The 20,313-nt window shown below is 40.4% G+C and overlaps 1 protein-coding gene across 1 annotated transcript; it reads right to left on the minus strand.

Annotated features, from left to right (window-relative positions):
- Positions 1-19,500: 19,500 nt before the first annotated feature.
- On the minus strand, positions 19,501-20,103 carry PLAC1 (placenta enriched 1; the record flags this gene model as incomplete). The annotated part of the gene is made up of 1 exon (XM_081081523.1): positions 19,501-20,103. One exon carries the CDS (start codon positions 20,101-20,103, stop codon positions 19,501-19,503), a length of 603 nt encoding a protein of 200 aa, XP_080937649.1.
- Between the last annotated feature and the right edge of the window lie 210 nt (positions 20,104-20,313).

A 20,313-nucleotide genomic window follows, 5' to 3' on the forward strand; every position in this document is an offset into this window, starting at 1 on the left:
ATTTACTTACGAAAAGAGATTACAAAGAGGCATCTTGTCACTTTAGGAGAGGGTCAACCACTGATACAATAGACAAAGAATCAATACTTTTGAGTTGCCCAAAGCCCCACCCTCCTTCTGAACTGAACTGTGTTTGGCCAAATCATGTGAGCGCCAAAGAATACAGCTCTTCCTCCGTTCATACTTTACAACGTTTTGTCTTAATTTTGCAGATGCTTTGTTCCCCACATCCCTAGGCGCATTCGTGCGAAACTTTCCCAATGTCAAGTTTCCTATAGGGAAAACTAAACAACTTCGAAAGTTTTAATTGGGTAAAGACAATGCAAAATTAATCGCACATTCATTTCCAAGGGACATTTCACTGCTTGCAAAGAAGAGCCACAGAAAGTCCACTTAACAGTCTGTCATAACCAGTCTCACCCCACCCTGGCGAAGCTGAAAATCTGTCACTGCCCCTTACTCAATTTTCTCCCGCCACCCCTCAATGCTAGCTTTTTCCCAGCTAATTTCCCAAGAATTTTCCCGGCTGCACTCATATGTGCTAAACACTTTCAGGGTCTGTTTCATCTGCACCCCGGCCCCCAAACGTGCTTTACAACCCCAAAGCAACAAAACTTTTTCATGATTGTCACCAGATTTCCCCCCCATTCTACCGTAATCCACGTTACTTGGGGGGGGGAGGGGGACGCAAACCAACAAGTCCTTTTTTAAAAAAAATCGCTTGTCACCTCTCGATCCACTCGAAAATGGCGCCGAAATCGAAGAACTTCTTAAATTTCATTGTCAGCTTTTTGCAAAGGTTTCTGGGATTTTCCTGCGAAGTTGTTTGCAGCGTCTGAAAGCTAGCGAAAGGGCAAGCAAGCGAGCCAGAGAGGGGGAGGAAGGAAAGGGGAGGCACAGAGAGCGAGATCTTGGGCTCGAGAGGGGAGTAGGGCCGGGACATGGGAGGCGGCAAGGTCGCGGGCGCGAGGGGTCGGGCACCAGCAGCAGGGACCCAAAGCCCGGAGCGGACAGCCAGGAGTCGGGGTGGCGGCGCTGAGGGGCGCACTCTCGGGCTGGCTTCAGCTGAAGCTCGGAGAGCAGCTTGGCGGAGGCGGAGCGGAGCGAGGGGCTGGAGCTGTGCGCGCTGGGAGGCGAGCGGGGCAGCCAGCGGAGAGGCTCTGGGAGCGGCCCTAGAAAAAGCCGGCTCCGGGGGCGTGGCCACGCTGTGCTGGCGCCCCCCCCGCCCCCCCGCCCCACCGCCCCCGTCCGCCTTGCAGAGGGGGGACGGAAGGGGGAGGGAAGGGAAGAGAGGGAGCTGTGGGGAAAGGGGGTTGTGTAGGCGTTCGACGCCACCGCCTTGGCCTGCAGCCGGGAAGGACCGAGAAGGGTACTGGGCGCGCAGAATAGCCGATCCAGAGTCGAATAGCGGGGACTCAGGGAGAAAGGAGAATGGAAAATGGCAAAAGCAAGGGCACAAGGTAGTGCAGCGCTCATTCAGAGACCCACCCGACGCCAGCCAACCCGCGCCCACTGGTCGCCTCGGGGTGCCATTTGAGCTGCCCGGAGGGCTTAAGGTGGCTGAAAAAGCCGCTAGCTCTGTGCTTCCCGGGGGTGCCTGAAATAGTTTCGGGAGGACCCAGGGGGGCCCGGACCGCGTGAGTGCAGAGCTCTCCCCAAGCGTTTGAGTTCAGACTTGTCGGGACTCCCCTGTCCCCGCTGCCCTGCCAAGTCCTCAGGGACAGAGGCCCCTGGGACCAAGGCGATCCCGGATCCCCAGTACGTGCTTGGCCGTCTGTCTGCTTTGGGGGTCACAGCACAAAGGCCGGGAACAACTGACTATACAAGTCCCAGTCCAAGAAGGGAAACTGGTTTTAAGAATGAAGTGGGACAACAGGAAGGAAAGGAGCCCTTAGTCTGGATGCTAAAGGCTGGTAGGGCCCTAGAGTTCATTTTCCTAGGTGTGAGAATGCTTTTGATGGCAAGTAGGAGATTGTCCTTATATTTAGAAGATGCATACTGAAGTGTAGAGGTGAAATGTCACGACGTCTCCAGTTTTCAAATGATGCAGCTAACAGGCACACATCTTGAGGGGTGAGGGAGGCAAAGTGTTGCAATACTTTACAGTTGTTGCATCCAGCTTGGGGGCGGGGGCGGGGGGTAAACGGACATTCCTTGTGCTGTTCTTTCAACTTTCTTGTATATTTCCTGTATATTTGCAAAATGTAATCATAAAAATAGCGCTCGAACACTGTCTAAGGAAATGAGCACGGCTGCATTCTCTGTCCCTATCCCGGGTGGGACAAATCTTCAAGCAACCAGGGCTCAAATCTAGTGGGTGCTGGACAGGAAGAGTAATGGGTAGTGCCGACCTGCAGCGGCCACAGTCCTGGGCATGGGATGCAGGCCGGGAGTGGCCCGGGGTCCCAGGTGCACAGCACTGGCTAGGCGTTGCCCAGTGGCCCGGGGCAGGGGGGGGGGCGGGGGGTTGCCCTGGCGGTTCCCAGCCACCTGGGGCCTGACTTGGCTGGCTCAAGGGCGCTGGTCGCCTGCACCATGGACTAGTGAGGACAGCGGGGGGCCACGGGGAGTGGAGCTGCGCGCCTGACTCAGCCACCATGACCAAATGTCCCCTGCTCTCCCTGTGGGAGGTCGAGGCTTTCTTGTCCTGCGCCTTGCGCAGGGGGTACTGAAGAACCATGCTCGGGCGCTGGGGGGGGGGGGGGGGGCGGGGAATCAGGTGCCAAAAGAAAACACACACACACACACACACACACACACACACACACACACGCGAAATCAGTATAAAAAAACAAAATCAAGGATTTCTCTTGCTCAGCGCTCGGGTTTCTTGAACTACTTAACTCTCGCATGCATTTTATTGTGCTGTTTCTATAGACCTGATGTAAAATCTTGATTTCTTTGCAAAGGCGATTTGCAGACCCTAAGCATTGCAAGGCTTGCGTGGCCTTTCGCCGGCTTCCGCATCATTTTTTGTTTTTAGAGGTGGGTGGCGGGGGAGGGACAGTAGAGTCTTCCAGGATCTGCAAAGCTGGTTTTTAAAATTACCAAAAAGTTTACAGAATTTGATTTTCAGGAAAGGTTTTAAAACTTGCATGGCTTCGGTGGGCGCTAAAACTTATTCCTACACTACAGTTTTCCTATTAGTCTTCAAAACTCGCCGTAGACAGGGCTGAAAGTTTGCCGTGCTGTGAGACGTGACTGAACAAGCTTCTAAATCCTCAGATAGATTATTTATAAAGCTCCAGTGTCCTAGGGGTGAAAGACTTTTCTGGGCTTTTAAGCCTCGGCTTCATGAGTAAATTTGCTTGGTTTGATCTAACTACATGTAAGCATTCATTTCCCTATGTGGATTTAGCAGAAGGGCAGAAGATTCCAGCACTATAAGATAAAAGTCGATTTTGTGGCATGTCCTCTAAAGAAAAATTGAAACAGCTTTCTTTATTAAACTCTTTTTGCTATATCAGCAAATTAGAGAGCCAGTTGAATATTGATGAATTCTTTGAGGGTGAGTAATATGGCTACAGGCTGAAGAAAGTGAGGGAGGGCAGGCTTAAGTATTTACTCAAGTGAACAATCTTGAAATATTTTTCAACTACGATGTCTCAAGGATTTTTTTTTTTTTTAGGTTTTCTTAGTACCTCTGAAACAAACTCTGATTCTGCAAATGGCTTCTCATTTTAATAAGGCCTTTCCTAACTTGACAAAACTCCCGTAGGACTTAAATTGCCCTAAGAACTTAGAAAGTCATTCTAGAACAGGCCACAGCTCACCAGCAGGGTGTAAGGGAAGCCCTCCAATAGGTAGTCAGGCAATTTCTCAGTGGGCAGCAAGGAGCCCGAAAACAAAGGAAATGGACACCATTCATTGTTTTTTTTTCTCATTTCTGAAGTATTGTTTCAAAGTGGGTATTTATAGTAAAATAGCACATATTTTTCCCCCTTTTTTTTTTGCTGATGAAACATTACAAAATTACCTTGATGAGAAGTAATTATAGTCAGTCGAAGAAGAAGAATTTAGCAATAGCTTTGAAGGATCTGAAGGCTCAGCTGGAAAAAAAAAAATTAGCTCTAGACCTGAGAGTCAGCAAGGAAGTTATGCATAACAAGAAATAATTTTTTGAAAGTGTTTTCGGAAAAGCAATTGTGAATGAATCTCTGGAAATAGATACTAGGGAAATGAATTGAATTGAAGATTCTTTTTTTTTTTTTTAAATTGCAAAGGAAATTTCCAGAACTAAGCATTTTTCTTTTAAATTGAAATGCCTTTTATGATTATGTTTTTCATGAAGACCTTGAGTTAAGGAAACAAGACTTTCCTTATGTTGTAAATATCCAGAAGTCTTTAGAGAGATAAACTCAGGATAGAGTTACAGATTTAACAGAAAGAAAACAACTGGAATCGTGTCATGAAGCTTCTACTGTTATTTGTAAAGGCTTTTTTTTCAAGGTTCAAGAAAAGGCTAGTAGTGAGCAGTAATTCAACAGAAAAGATAGTGCCCTTTGATAATTTTTATTTTACTTTATGAAATTAGCTGTGATAAAAATAATTCTTTGAAAAACTTGAGACTTTGATTAAAAGTTCAAATCTTAGCTTCTCTCACCTCCCATGATCTCTCCAGGCACAAGCAGAATTAATTAGTAAATTTTTCCTTTCTGCCAATGAGGAGCTTAGTAAGTCCTTGATGGCTGTTGCTTTTGATTTTGAGGTCTCTTTTCTCTCCTGAAAGACGCAGAATCACTGCCTTCAATGCTGCTTGGATTTCTTCTTTAAACATGACATGTTTTTCTTGTTGGGTGTGTGCTATTATTGTCTTAATTACTTCTGGATTTTTGCCCATTAAATCAAAGACAGTGTCAGATGACAGAAATGATCAGATCTTTTCACAAAGGAAGGCCACACGAAGGGTTGTACGGTGGCCTCAGTCTCTAAGCTGTGCTGGCCCTACACTGTTACCGTCCTATAAGCAAGCGTGACTCACTGTCCTTTGCAGAGTGTAAACTGACAGAACAGATTGTAATCATAGGGGCATGGAGACGGAAAAGCCATCTCCTGTGTACAAGAACAGGAGCTAAAGCTTAGTCCTAGGTTAGATTTGGTCACTTGCTTTTACCATAAACATTATGATTACCAGTTTCTAACCTTAATACTTTGAGAACTTTCCTGGAGCCTTACCTAATTATGAAAAAGAGAAAAGAGAAACCCAGTACAGATCAATGTCAACATGTCAAATGTAATCATGTTCAGGAGTCTGAAGTGCATTTGGATAGTTGGTTGTTCCATTTATATCAAACATTTTTTTTTAAAGCCCCAAAGTGACCAGCATCAAGGAGGTTCTGTAAAAAGCACAGAGCCCTGCCAAGTCTGGATGACATCACTTTTAGTCTTGCTACATAAAAACAAAATGCTCCTGGGGGCAAATAATATCTTGCTGGATAGCAAGGGGAGGAGAGAATAGAAAATTGAAGGACACGAAGGGTACTATCTTTGTTTAAAACCAAGATGTGTTTTTCAAACCATGAAACCCTTTGTTGAAATAGGGAAGGAGGAGAAGTCAGTATGTATAACTGAAACATTTACTTTAATGCTATTAACACTGAACTATCCAGATCTCACTCACAGCTTTCCTTCTTGTCCCCAAACACAACTGCATTAAAAAAAAAAACAACAACAACAAAAAACTTAATAGGTAGAGTTTCTAGGACTGGTGGAAAAATGTTTCTTTTACCTCCTGTCTCTTAAAATAATTCTTAGGCTTAAAATCAGGTGGGATTTTGCAATAGCTAAAGACCAGAGCAGCCCCATCCATTGGCAGAAAATGGAGATGGAAATCTGGACCCAGTTTTCAACATTTACATTTGCCCTAAACTCAGGGCTCAGCAGCTCCTTTAGCTCAGAGTCCCTAGGAATCCCTAGGCCACAGGCAGGGACTAGTGAAAATAAGGTGGAGCGTGAGGACGAAGGCAAGAAAGAGAAAAAAGATGAAAGTATTAAAAGAAAACCAAATCTTCCCTTCCATTTCTACCTGTACCCTAGTTAAAACCCTCAACTTGCCACCACTACATCATCAAGGTAATTTTCTCAGGCTCCTCACTCATCTCCCAGATGAGTTTTACCCCTTTCCCAGTGGACCCTGAGCTCTGTTCTGTAAACACAATTCTGATCATATTAATCCTTGTCACAAAAATCACAACTAAGTGCTGAAGTCTCGAATGTGACCTTCAAGGCTTTCTCCAACCTGACTCTAATCTGCTTCTCCAGTTGTAAGTCCTTCCCTCCAGCCACACCTTCTTCATGGCTCTAGGCCAGCCGTGGGCAAACTACGGCCCGAGGGCCGGATCCGGCCTGGTTGAAATGAATAAAACTAAAAAAAAAAAAAAAAAAGACCGTACCCTTTTATGTAATGATGTTTACTTTGAATTTATATTAGTTCACACAAACACTCCATCCATGCTTTTGTTCCAGCCCTCCGGTCCAGTTTAAGAACCCATTGTGGCCCTCGAGTCAAAAAGTTTGCCCACCCCTGCTCTAGCCGGAGATGTTTGTTTCTCCCATTTCCTCAGTCATTCGCAGTCCATATCAACCTACTCATCAAAGCCTCCTCAGATACCTCAGAGTTGGACTTAATAACCTCTGTCCTGTCCCATCAGAACACTTTTAAAAAATATATTTTATTGATTTTTTTACAGAGAGGAAGGGAGAGAAACATTGATCAGCTGCCTCCTGCACACCCCCTACTGGGGATGTGCCCGCAACCAAGGTACATGCCCTTGACCAGAATCGAACCTGGGGCCCTTCAGTCCCCAGGCCGATGCTCTATCCACTGAGCCAAACCAGTTAGGGCCCATCAGAACACTTTCATATAGCTAGCTATTCTGAAACTCTTCCTAGCAAACAGTAAGCTCTCAGAGGGTAGGAGCATGTTTGTGCAATATAACTTGCATAGGTTGGTGACTAAGTACATTTCTGTCAAATAAATGCATATCTGAGAAGGAAAAAGACCAAATAGAGGGAGTTAAAAGTTGTGTTGGTGAAAAGACTATGACCAAGATGCTTAACAGTTGACTTAGGTGCCCTTTGATGCTCTTGGTGCCAAGGTTATCTAACCCAGAGTGACACAGTGGCTTAACAAGTTGGCATGGGACAGACATTTGCAACAACATCCCCTATAATAATATGGAATTAATTTACTTTTAACTTAGCTTCTCAGTGCTATAAACCCTCTCCTGAAAAAACTATCAACACATTTTGTACTTTTAAGTTTCAAGCCAGTCCTTGAAAGGAAGATGGAATTTGGATGGAACAGGGAAAACTGTGCTCAAAGGGCCTGAGATAAAGAGGAGCTGGAAGGAGATAGAGTTAGCTGTAAAAAGGCTACATGTTCAGGAATTAGTTGGAGATTGAGCTGAACAAAAACGTTCCACCCACTCCAGAACAAATAGATTATGGGGGGTGTGGGAATAAGCAGAGGAGTTTTAATTGCAGGATGGTTTGGAGACTTTAAAGGTCCTTGAGTAAGGGCATGATGTAATGGAAATAATATTTGCAAGAGATTCACTTGGCTTACATGGTAACTCTCTGAACTATGAGCTGCAGCAAACCTATGAAAATCTGAATAATTAGAATATCCTATTCTCCACATCACACACAGGAGTGCGTTTTCTTACTAGGGAAGAGAAAGGGTGGGAAAAATACTACTTATTGTATGCCTAGTATGTATCAGGTGATGTCTAGACTGTTTTTCCAAGCAGCTATTTTCTCTCTCTCTCTCCCTCTCTCTCTCCCTTCCTCTCTCACTCTCCCTCCCTTCCTCTGGCTCTCACACTTACACCTACACACACCAAACTACGCCCCACCATTAGGACTTGATTGGACTTTAAAGTTAATCAATTTCCTGTTAAATTACACTTTAAAATGTTTTAAAATACCAGTAAATATCAGGCAAAAAATTCATCAAAAGAATCCAGAAACATCATGTGCTGATTTGATGAATGAATCCACACCTTCTGGACTGAAGCTAATTGTTTTTTGGGTGGTGGCAGGGCTTCAAAATGGAGAATGTTATTTTTCATGGACAACTTAAAAAATTGTCATTAAATATTTTTGCAAAGTTAAAACAACATTGAAAGTAACTTGGACAACTTAAAAATTCCCCTTAGTTGCTGTAACCCAAATATCATGACATATTTAGAGCTTAAGTGCATCTGAATATAAGCAGAAGAGTGTGATTTCTCCACCTTAGTGGAGCAAAAATTAGGCAGATGAAATATGAAATGAAAAAGAGAATTAATTTGTAGTTTGGATCATAAAAAAGCAGATTTTTGTAGAGGTTATTTTATTTTGATTGCAGACTGTAAATTATTATAGGGAGTTGGTGTAGAAATGACATTGAGGCTTACTTTTGGGTCAATTTGTTCCTAGCTTGACCCACCCTTGGTAGTGGGGAGGGCTGGGACTTTTCTAACCTCAAAGAAACCAGTCTCCCTGCTGCTTTAGGACTTGTGTCTTCTAGCCCCAACACTGGCTTTCTTTTAGTACTTTGTCATGTAAATACAGCTCAGAAAACAGAATAAATATTCTATGGGCATTACATGGAAAATAAACTTTTCTTTTAAAGATGTGTGCACATTTAAGTTGCAGACTTACAACCCCAAAGAATTCTTGATATAAAGAAATAGGTATTTGGCTAAAAGTCAAAACTTCTGAAGTAACTTTAAAAGGTGAATAATTTACATTAGCATGGTGTTTATATAATAGGGTGTGTGTGACAAAGTTAAAATAACACTGAAACTAACTTGGTCAATTTAAATATTCCTCTTAGTAACTGTAGAATATAAGTGCCTCCAAGTGGTACATTTCTAGAAAGCTGGTGGGGATTTTAAAAATTTTCCTTTACGCTTGAAAAACTGGTATTAGCCTTTACTTCCCTGATTGAGAGCAATTCCCTCTTGCCTGTCAGAGAACATCTACAAATGAATGTTGACAAAGCTATGTATGGAAGAACAAGCCTGTTACCTCCCTTCCAGAAACCTGTTTATGAACCCTCCTACAATCCCACCAACTGCTCAGACTCAGTTAGCCCCTCTCAGCTACTGTTGTATTATGAATTGGATAGGAACAAAGCAAAAATGAAAGTAGTAAGTGATGGGGAGCGTTGTGTTAATATTCATATATAAATCAACAAGCAAAGCCCCCTGACTACTTTTCTTAGAAGCTGGATAATAATGGCATATATATATGTATATATATATATATATATATATATATATATATATATTCATATACATATATGTATACACACATATACATGACACAGATTCCCCTACCTTACACTCCCACTTTGAATTACATTAGAATAGTGTTACTCGATCTGAATTACACTACATTAGAGGACTATTGAAAGAGTTTATATTGTCACCAATATGGGTAACATTAGAAACAACATTAGAACCTCTACCCAGTATCATCATCTATACTATTTAACTTTTACACTTTTTCCCTTTGGTTTTGAATGTCTGCATCAATGTTCTCTTATAAAAACAAAAGGAAGCTTCCTCTGAAATGCTTTCCACCAATCAGTTAGTTCTATAACTTGCAGCTTATAAACAGTGATGGTGAACCTATGACACGCGTTTCAGAGGTGATACACAAACTCGTTTTTTTGGTTGATTTTTCTTTGTTAAATGGCATTTAAATATATAAAATAAATATCAAAAATATAAGTCTTTGTTTTACTATGGTTGCAAATATAAAAAAATTTCTATATGTGACACGGCACCAGAGTTAAGTTAGGGTTTTTCAAAATGCTGACACGCCGAGCTCAAAAGGTTCGCCATCACTGTTATAGAACTTGTTTTCCCTGGAGAAGGATAATAGAACTGACTGATTCAAGGTATGGCAGTGACATGGATTTTTCTACCCAGTCTGTGCCCTGCCATTAATTGTAGTAACATAAATAAATTGAAACAGGTTGTATTTGTAGAGTTTGCCAATATGATCAGGTTGAAGGTCCCCACTACGATGATCCTCATCTCCTAGTATTTCTTTTTTTTAAAAAATATATCTTTATTGATTTCAGAGAGGAAAGGAGAGGGACAGAGAGATAGAAATATCAATGATGAGAATCACTGATCGGCTGCCTCCCGCATGCCCCCCACTAGGGACCAAGCCCACAACTGGGGCATGTGCCCTTGACCAGAATGGAACCTGGGACCACCCAGTCCACAGACTGACACTCTATCCACTGAGCAAAACCAGCCAGGGCTCATCTCCTAGTATTTCCACCCTTGTGTAATTCCTTCCCCTTGTTTGTGGTCTGGGCCTAGATACTCACTTCTTACAAATAGAATATAGCAGAAGTGATGAGATGTCATTTCTGAGGTTGGGTTACAAAAAGCCTGTGGCTTCTAACTTGGATTCTCCCTTCCCTTCCCTTCCCTTCCCTTCCCTTCCCTTCCCTTCCCTTCCCTTCCCTTCCCTTCCCTCCCCTTCCCTTCCTTCCCCCCTCTCTCTTTCTCTCTATCATCATCATCATCATCATCATCATCATCATCATCATCATCATCTATATCATGAAGATACTCAGACAACCTGTGAAGAGGCCCACAGAGAGGCTTTGAGGCCTCCTGCCAAGAGCCCCTTGAGTGAGTGTGGAAGTGGATTCTCCAACTTCAGTTGAGTATTGAGATGACTGCAGCCACACCCACAGCTTGACTGCACCTCCTGAGAGACCTTGAGGCATCCAGCTAAGTGGTACAGAAACTATGAGATAATAAATGGTTGTTATTTTAGGGTAATTAGTTTTCAGCAGTAGATAACTAATACAGAAGGTCTTGTAATTATATAACCAACATAAGTTTATAAGCTGAAATCTGACTAAATCATTTATTTTCTTCTGAAAACATTATAGAATATCACAAGATTGAAAGCCGCCCCCCCTCTCCTCCTCTCTCTCCCCTCTCCTCTTTCATTCTCTTTCTTTTTGGAATAAACAACTATAATTACAATTTAAACAGGATATCATGGAGATCAATCATAAGGATTAACATGAATTTGAATTAAAGAAAAAAGAATAAAAATAAAGGATGTGTCTGAGAAAGTTAGCCTTCCCTTTATAATAAACACTTGTCCTTTGATAATGTATTTCTTATAAACATGGTGATGTGTCTGTGTATGTGGGTGCATGCCTGTGTGTGTGTGTGTGTGTGTGTGTGTGTGTGTGTACAGCACTGTGTTTAGTTTAATGTGTGACGAGGCTTTCCTTATTGGTAGAGGAATGGAGGAATGGTGAGAGTTACATGCATTTCCAAAATGGTCTACTGGTTAAAATTGGGAATAAAAGACTTGTGCCCTATGTTTACATATATTCTTTACATAGTTTTTTTTCTTTTTAAATATTTTATTTTTCAGCTACAGTTGATATTTAATATTATTTTATACTATTACTTTCAGGTGTATAGCATAGTGATTAGACAATTATATAATTTATAAAGTGACCTCCTCCCCAATATTTCCAGCACCCACTTGGTACCATACTAGTGCATAGTTATTACAATATTATTGACTATATTCCCTTTGCTGAACTTTAGGTTTCATATTTTACTGGGAGGAATACTAAAGAATTTGTGGACATATACTTTAAACTAACAGATATAAAGAAAATTGGTTTCTTTTTTCTAATAATTGGCATTTAAAAAGCATTTTGAGTCTTTCCATTGTAAGGTGTTATGGCTTTGTATAAGTAAAAGGCTCTGCACTCTAGAATATTCTAGTCCTAGTTCAGAAAGTTAGGCATATATATAAATATGATATATTCCCAGAGTACTTGTGATTTGCTTTTTCCAATTAACATTGCCTAAATATTGTTCCAATTTATTAACCCTAATTGGAAAATGTTAAAAATCTTGCGTCTTCATATAAAAAAAGCCATGACATTCCTGAATATTTATTAGTTTAACTGCTTGGGGTAAACTCAGAAATTCTATAATTTAACTAATTAATATCTGTATTATGCAAAATGTATAAAGTATAGAAGAGAAACAAAGCATTTAAATATACCTTATGAACTCTTTGAGCCTTAGAAGAAATACCATTTTTTAAAGCTATCCTAGTTAGCTAAGAGTTAATGTAAAAGAAATACAGATGCCAAGTGAGAGTTCTGAATACAGAGTTAATTATCCAGACTGCCAGTTTATAGATCTTTATGTAAACTGCTGTCCTATTTGTAGCTCTGAACTGAATTAAGCATTTCCTCCTAGTAAGATCCTTTCTGTTTAAATAGAGAGGCAATATAATGTAGCAGAAAGATGGTGGGTTTGGGATTAAATTTGGGCTTAAATCTTTGCTTTGTTATATATTACCTATGTGACCTTGGGCCAGCTATTTAATCTCTGAGTTTCTTTCTTGGTCTACCTCTGAGGTTTATTGTGAAGATTAAATGGAAATCATATGAAGGGTTGCCCAGTGCCTCTTAGATACTCAGTAAATGTTAGTTACTTTAATTTTACCAATTTCCCTTCAGGAATGAAGAGAAAGGCAGTCAGGAAAGGTTTCCTTGAGATTTATTTAAACCAGGGATGGGGAATGTCCTGCCTGAGGGCCCTATAAGGCCTGAGACATCATTTGGTCTGGCCCTGCCAAGGCATTAGGAGTGAGTTAATTAAATGTTTGACCAAATATAGCAGGCTAATTTTTAAGTTGACAGTTTTGTATGGCCCAAAAATGATGTTATAAATATCCAAATGGCCCTTGGTAGAAAAAAGGTTTCCCATCCCTGATTTCAACTGAGAACCAATAAAGGTCAGCTGTATCTAGTGGGAATAACATGTGCAAAGATATAGTGAAGACAAGCTTGGCAGTTAAGAACAAATCAAAGCTCTGTGTCTGGCGCAAAGTGAGGATAACATTGGAGAAGTAGGTTGGAGCCAGATCTTAAGGCCCCTCGAGGTTATGGCAAGCATTTATCTCGATTTAATTCTGAATGTAGTGGAAACCATTGGAGAGTTTAAATTTGTGAAGGCTGTAACTCTGATTTCCCAAATTTTGAGACAATATGCTGTAGTTAATCCTCGAGGAGGGATTTGCTAGTATTTTTCTTTATTTTTTTCTTCAAATTTTAAAATCTTGTTTAAAGTAGTGTATTACATATGTCTCCTTTTCCCCCCTATTGAGCTCTCCCCAGCCATCCCCACCCACAGCACATGCCCTCATCCCCCTAGTGTCTGTGTCCATTGGTTAGGCTTATATGCATGCATGTAAGTCCTTTGGTTGATCTCTTAACCCCTCCCCTGACCCTCCCCTGCCTTCCCTCTGAAGTTTGATGGTCTATTCAGTGCTTCTCTGTTTCTGGATCTATTTTTGTTCATAAGTTTATGTTGTTCATTATATCCCACAAATGAGTGAGATCATGTGATATTTATCTTTCTCCAACTGACTTATTTCACTTAGCATAATGCTTTCCAGGTCCTTCCATGCTATTGCAAATGTTAAGAGTTCCTTCTTTTTTACAACAGCGTAGTATTCCAGTGTGTAGATGTACCACTGATTTTTAATCCACTCGTCTGCTGATGGGCACTTGGCTATTTCCAAATCTTAGCTATTGTAAATTGTGCTGCAATGAACATAGGGGTGCATATATTCTTTCTGATTGGTGTTTCTAGTTTCTTGGGATATATTCCTAGAAGTGGGATTACTGGGTCAAATGGAAGTTCCATTTTTAATTTTTTGAGGAAACTCCATACTGTTTTCCACAGTGGCTGCACCAGTCTGCATTCCCACCAGCAGTGCACAAGGGTTCCTTTTTCTCCACATCCTCCCCAGCATTTGTCGTTTGTTGATTTGTTGATAACAGCCATTCTGACATGTGTGAGATGGTACCTCATTGTTTTTTTTATTTGCATCTCTCAGATGATTAGTGATTTTGAGCATTTTTTTTCATATGTTTCTTGGCCTTCTGTATGTCCTCTTTTGAAAAGTGTCTATTTAGGTCCTTTGCTCATTTTTTGATTGGATTGTTTGTCTTCCTTTTGTTAAGTTCTATGAGTTCCCTATACATTTTGGAGATTAAACCCTTATCTGAGATAACATTGGCAAATACGTTTTCCCATGCAGTGAGTTTTCCTGTTGTTTTGTTGATGGTTTCTTTTGCTGTACAGAAGCTTTTTATTCTGATGTAGTTCCATTTGTTTATTTTCTCCTTAGTTCCCATTGCCCTAGGAGCTGTATTGGTAAAGATATTGCTACGACATATGTCTAATATTTTGCTGCCTATGGATTCTTCTAAGATTTTTATGGTTTCCTGTCTTACATTTAAGTCATTTATCCGTTTTGAGTTTATTTTTGATAGTTACATGCATCTCCAAAATGGTCTACTGGTTAAAATTGGGAATAAAAGACTTTTGCCCTGAACATTTACATATATTCTTTACACAGTTTTTTAAAAAATTCTTTATTGTTAAAAGTATTACATATGTCCCCTTTCCTCCCCATTGTTCTCTCCCAGCCCACCCTTCCTCCCAGCCTAGGCCTTCATTCCCTATTGTCTCTGTCCATTGGTTATGCTTATATGCATACAAGTTCTTCAGTTGATCTCTTACCATTTCCCCCTCCCCTCCCGCCCATCCTTCCCTGCCTTCCCTCTGAGGTTTGAAGGTCTGTTCAATGCTTGTTTGCTGTTTTTAGTTTACAGGAATAAAATTTAAGTGTTCCTTTGAGTCTCCTTTTATGAGTGACTCTTTTGATGGCAGGAAAGCACTTCTTATTGTTATCGCAAATATGATTAAAACTGTGTGGTAGGCTTTTATAAATCATGTTACCTTAAAATGGAATGACCATTTCTATGATAAAGGAGGAAAATACTTTTTTAGAGTGGCATTTCAAAGGTAAATAAATTAGCCAATTCAAATGCCATTTTTTCTTAAGGCATTTTTATATTCCCATATTTTAAATGGTTACTATGCTTATGAACTCCCAGGCCCTTTATCAGTAACAATCAGTCGGTCAGTCAAATGGATTAAGCACTTACTGAGTACCTTTACCAAGTTCTATGTAAGGTAAAGGCAAAATGGTGAAACAAGAAAGCAGACAAAGAGGAGAGGGTTTCCAGTGCTCAAGAGGCATACAATCAAGTGGAAAATATCAAATATGCAACTGAAATGGTTGAAGTACACTGATACTAAGTGATAACTTTGCCAAGTTAATAAGTGCAGAGTGCTCCTGAAAAAAGTATGCCCAATCATGCTGAGATGTATGCCCAGGCAAAATATGATTCTTGATCACAGTATTGCTTTGCATCTTTGTTCTTGCTGATTTTCCATTGCCTAGAATGCTCTTGCCCTCCATTTTCACCTGATGAAAATTTATCTCTCATTTACTAGTATGGTCTAGTTCAAAGTCTTCTAATTCCATGATGCCTAGGCTTACTCTATCTTGACTTATTGGTTGCAGTGGAAAATACAGTCCACCTAGCTCTCCATCCTAGAATTCCATGAGTCATATTTCTCCTTTCACCTCTTGATCACTTCTTTTCTGTCCCCTTTGGTGTCTCTTCTTCTTTTCTTAACTGTGCCTTAAAGATTTAGCATCAGGGAATTCTGATTCTGTGGCCCTAATTGCCTTATTCACATGATCTCAAGACTTTATTTCCCAGTAATTATCCCTTATACCTCTTACTCAAGCTCCAGCTCAAGTAAGCTCTATTTATTGAGCTAATTCCTGGACATATCCACTTGGATGTCACTATCATCTCACACCCAACATGTCTAAACTAGATTCATCTTCACCTCTACACTCTAATTTTCTTACTTAAATACAAAGCTTATCATGTATTCTTAGTTTCTCGGGCTCTAAACTGTGATGTCTTTTTATTCAGTCTCTTTTTTTCCCCCCACATATATCCAGTTAGACAGATTATGACTTAGCTCAAGTCTTGTCCTCTCTGCTCCTGGGCCTGGAGTATTCTACACTTCAAATTTTTCTGCACTACTTAATTTATCTCTTAACCATGAATGGGGCTTACATAGATATTTAACTGTTTTCTAGGCTAAAATAAAGTCCTGTTGTTCTTTACTTAAAATGATTCTCGTTTTCATCTCTTCCTACACTTCAACTCCTTCCCCTATCTGTTCTCCTCATCGCCTCTCACCTATTTTAGAGCAATAACCCCCTAGGTGTCTTCCTATCAACACAGTACATTTCTCCACCCTGTCCTCAGTGTTTATGCTCACCAAGAATGCTCTTCTTCTTTTCTCTGTGAGACAAATCTTCTCTATCTTCTAAGAGTGGGGTCATTGCCCACTTCTACCAGGAAATCTTCCTGGATCTCCCAACCCAACTGGAAGTTTCTGTATGCTGGTAGGGAGTGTTTAATATAGGGGGAAAGTGAATTTTGGGGCTAGACAAACCTGGGTTTGAATCCCAGTGATGTTATTAACTATACAGCCTCAATTTCTCTGAGCCTTAGTTTCTTTATCTATAAAAATGAATAAATAATTGCTATCTTATAGAGTTGTTGTATTAAATGAGATTATGTATATAATATATCTGGCACTTGATGAATATTATTACCACGTAGGTCTTGAGTCTCCTCCAAGCCTGATACATTATACAACTTCAGGGGGTGTCTTCATGAATATTGCCCCTTACAGTTGTTAAGTGCATAACTTGCATATGGTACCACAGGTCTAATGTGTCTAGTATTGTTTGCTAAGTTATTTATATGTGTTCTAGTGTTTAATAATCTGTAAATTTCTGAAAACAGGATGGGTGAGGGAAGTGCTAGTTCTCTTGTACATCGTGTTGAATACAGTTATTTCCTTAGCCCCAACTCTCACCACCATCAGCTACCCCCTCCCATTGCAGTTTCTCTGATGGCCATAGCCCAGATCCTCATGTCTTTGTACAGTCTTATTCTCTGGGCTAGAGTAACCTCTAGGTCCCTAGACTTCTTTACTTGTATCCTCTTGATTAGACTGCATTAGCCTTGTTCCCTAATGCAAGCTCGACATCTAACATAATTCCTGGCACATAGGACAAACTCAATAAACATTTGCTGAATGAATACATTGTTTTCAGGGATTATTACCTGATTTTCCTCAAAAAGGAACAGGAAAAATTTTAAATGAATTGCTATTTTTCTTCAACTAACATGACTACAATGGATTGAATGTTTGTGTCCTCTCCAAAATTCATGTGTTGAAATCTTCACCCCCCAATGATATTAGTAGGTGGGAGGCCTTTGGGAGGTGATTAGGTCATGAGGATTGGGTCATCATGAATGGGATTATTATCTTTATGAAAGGGTCCCTAGGGAGTTCTCTAGATACCTTTCCACAATCAGAAGAGAACAGTCTGAAACCTGGAAGATAGCCTTTACTGGAACTTGATTGTACTGGTACCTTGATCTAGAATTTCCAACTCCCAGAGCCATGAGAAGTAAATTTCTGTTTTTTTTATAAGCTACTCAGTCTATGATACTTTGTTATAGCAGCCCAAATGGACTAAGACAATGATTGAATTTCTAATGTCTACTCATCCACTGAAGCACTTTGTGTGTATATCATCATGTACATTGTGCTAACGTTGTCTGATTCTTAATAGGGATGTTTGCCTTGGGCAAGTTTCTTAATCATTCTGTGCCTTAGTTACTTATTTGTAAAATGGATATAATAAGACCACTCTCAGTGTTGTGAGGATTAAATGAGATGCTTCTACTATCTGGAATTTTCTCTCTCAGATCATCCCAGGGCTGGCTCCTTCTTCACATTCAAGACTCATTTCAAATGACAGTACCTCAGAGGCCTTTCCTAACTGCTTTAACCTATTTTGCAATTTCATATCACTATGTTTTAAGCTCTTCATGACATTTGTTGCTTTCTAAATTTCTGTTTACTTGTTTATTTGTTTACTTAATTTCTCTGAGCCTTAGTTTATATTCACTGCCATATCCTCAGTGCCTAGTATGGTGACTGGAATGTAATAGTATGCAATGCATATTTGTTGAAACGTTTTATTTACCCTTCCCCCTCCCAGTCTTTGAAAAAAACTAATGGATTGCCAAACTTGAGTGAAAATATTCTGATCACAAAAGTCAGGCACAAAACTCTTTTTAAAGTATTATCAATCTCTCAGGAGCTCACAGCCTAGTTAGTGGGGTGTGACTTGAATGATTTTTAGAACCATTGGTGGCTTATAAACCAAACCACTAGTGCAGCCTGTGCCTTTCATGGATAAAAAGTGATACAGCCATAGATCTAAGAAGGTATGTAGCTAAGAACTAATTTGTTTTTTTCTTTAGTGTTGAAAGTATTACAGATGTCCCCTTTGTTTGTTTTTTTCCCCATTGACCCCTTCCTCCCCACATCTGCCCTTCCCAGGCCTTCATCACTCTATTGTCTGTGTCCATATATGTATATAAGTTACCCGATTAATCACTCCCCACCCCTTCCTTGCCTTCTCTCTGAAATTCATCAGTCTGTTCAATGCTTCTATGTCTCTGGATCTATTTTGTTCATCAGTTAATTTTGTTCATTAGATTCCACTTATGAGTGAGATCATGTGACGCTTATCTTTCTCTGGCTGGCTTATTTTGCTTAGCATAATAGTCTCCAGGTCCCTCCATGCTGTTGCAAATGATAAGAGTTCTTTCTTTCTTTTTGTTACAGCTGCATAGTATTCTATTGTGCAAGTGTACCACAGTTTCCTAATCCACTCATTTGCTAATGGTCACTTGGGCTGTTCCCAAATCTTAGCTATTGTAAATTGCCCTGCTGTGAACATAGGGGTGCATATATTCTTTCTGATTGGTGTTTCTGGTTTTTAAGAACTAATTTGAATGCTGCAGAGTATAAGTAAAATGAAGATACAGAGGGAGGGATTCACCTCGGGACCTTGAAGGAGAGATAAGTTATCCTAGAAAAAAAAAAGAGACCAGGCACTAATGTTTGAAAAGCACATAGAACAATGTCTCATCCATAGTAAATATATATGTATATATTTATTATCCATAGTATACATATTTATTAATTAACGTCCCCAACTGATATTTCTAAGCCATCAGAACTTTATTTTTGCTTTTAAAAAAGATATAAAAATATTTAAAAAACTTTATTCAAAAAGTTAACACAGGCTGCCCTTTTCAAAAGCCCTCATAAGAGAGCCACAAGAACATTTACTTGCCTGATATTAGTAAATATCACATACTAATTTTATTTAGTTTTAAAAGACTTTCACCAATTTGTAGATAGAGGAAGGGAGAGAGAGAAACATTGATGTGTGAGCACAACGTTACCTGGCTGCCTCCTGCATGGCCCCCACTAAGGATCTGGCTTGCAACCCAGTCATGTGCCTTGACTGGAAATCGAACTGGCAACCTTTCAGTGCATGAGACAATGCCCAATCAACTGAGCCACACCGGACAGGGCTATATACTAATTTTAGAAATAGCATTAACAGGAGACCCCAAACTGAGATCACATGGACTCAAGTAGATTGTCTGAACAGAGATCAATCCTCAGATATATCCACAAATAAAAATGACTGCTTAGAATGGCCCTTCTGAGCCTCTGCTTTACGCTGTGGAGCCTGGGCACATTCTCCTTCGTTGAAGACACAAGGTGGACAATTGCAGTTGGGCCTCTGGCTGGACTGTGACAAGGTGAACACCTCGTAGCCTGTCTCACCATCCTGGGTTGTGGTTTGTACCTTGCTGGCTTCTTTCATGCAGTAGGGAGTAGTGAGCCATGGGGAGTACTTGGGGGCAGTGCATGACACTGGAAATATGTATTTAGATGAGGTAGACTTTGAAGCACAATGTATCTCAGTGCTGTACATAACCATATCCTGAGAGATAGCTTTGGCTCTGATGCCACATTCGGTAACACGGTACGTAAACTTGTAGATATGTGACTGAACATGATTGACAGGGCAACCCTGGCCCAAGTGTAACTCATGAAAGTGTACATATACATTGCTGTTCAACATGAACGGGTGTACCGTAACCATGAACCAGTCTATAGAGCAGAATACAGTGATTGGAATTTGCCCCAAACAGGTGAAAAACAAAGAGGTGAGGATGATCATCCCTCCTATCAACTTGAAGGCTTTCATCCCTGTAGCTGATCACGTAATGATTCTCAGGAAACAGGAAGCTGTCTGGTGAGGATTTCTAGAGCACACAAAAACACAAAAGGCAAATCATTTTATTTCCTATCAAAAGTTCAAATATGATCATTTTCTTAAAACAAAAGGCCATTCCTAAAGCATTAAAAAAGAATATAAGAGAAAAGAACATACATGTTCTCACCAAAAAAGTTAAAT

Source organism: Myotis nattereri (assembly GCF_964212035.1).
Source record: "Myotis nattereri genome assembly, chromosome: X".
Lineage (NCBI taxonomy): Eukaryota > Metazoa > Chordata > Mammalia > Chiroptera > Vespertilionidae > Myotis > Myotis nattereri.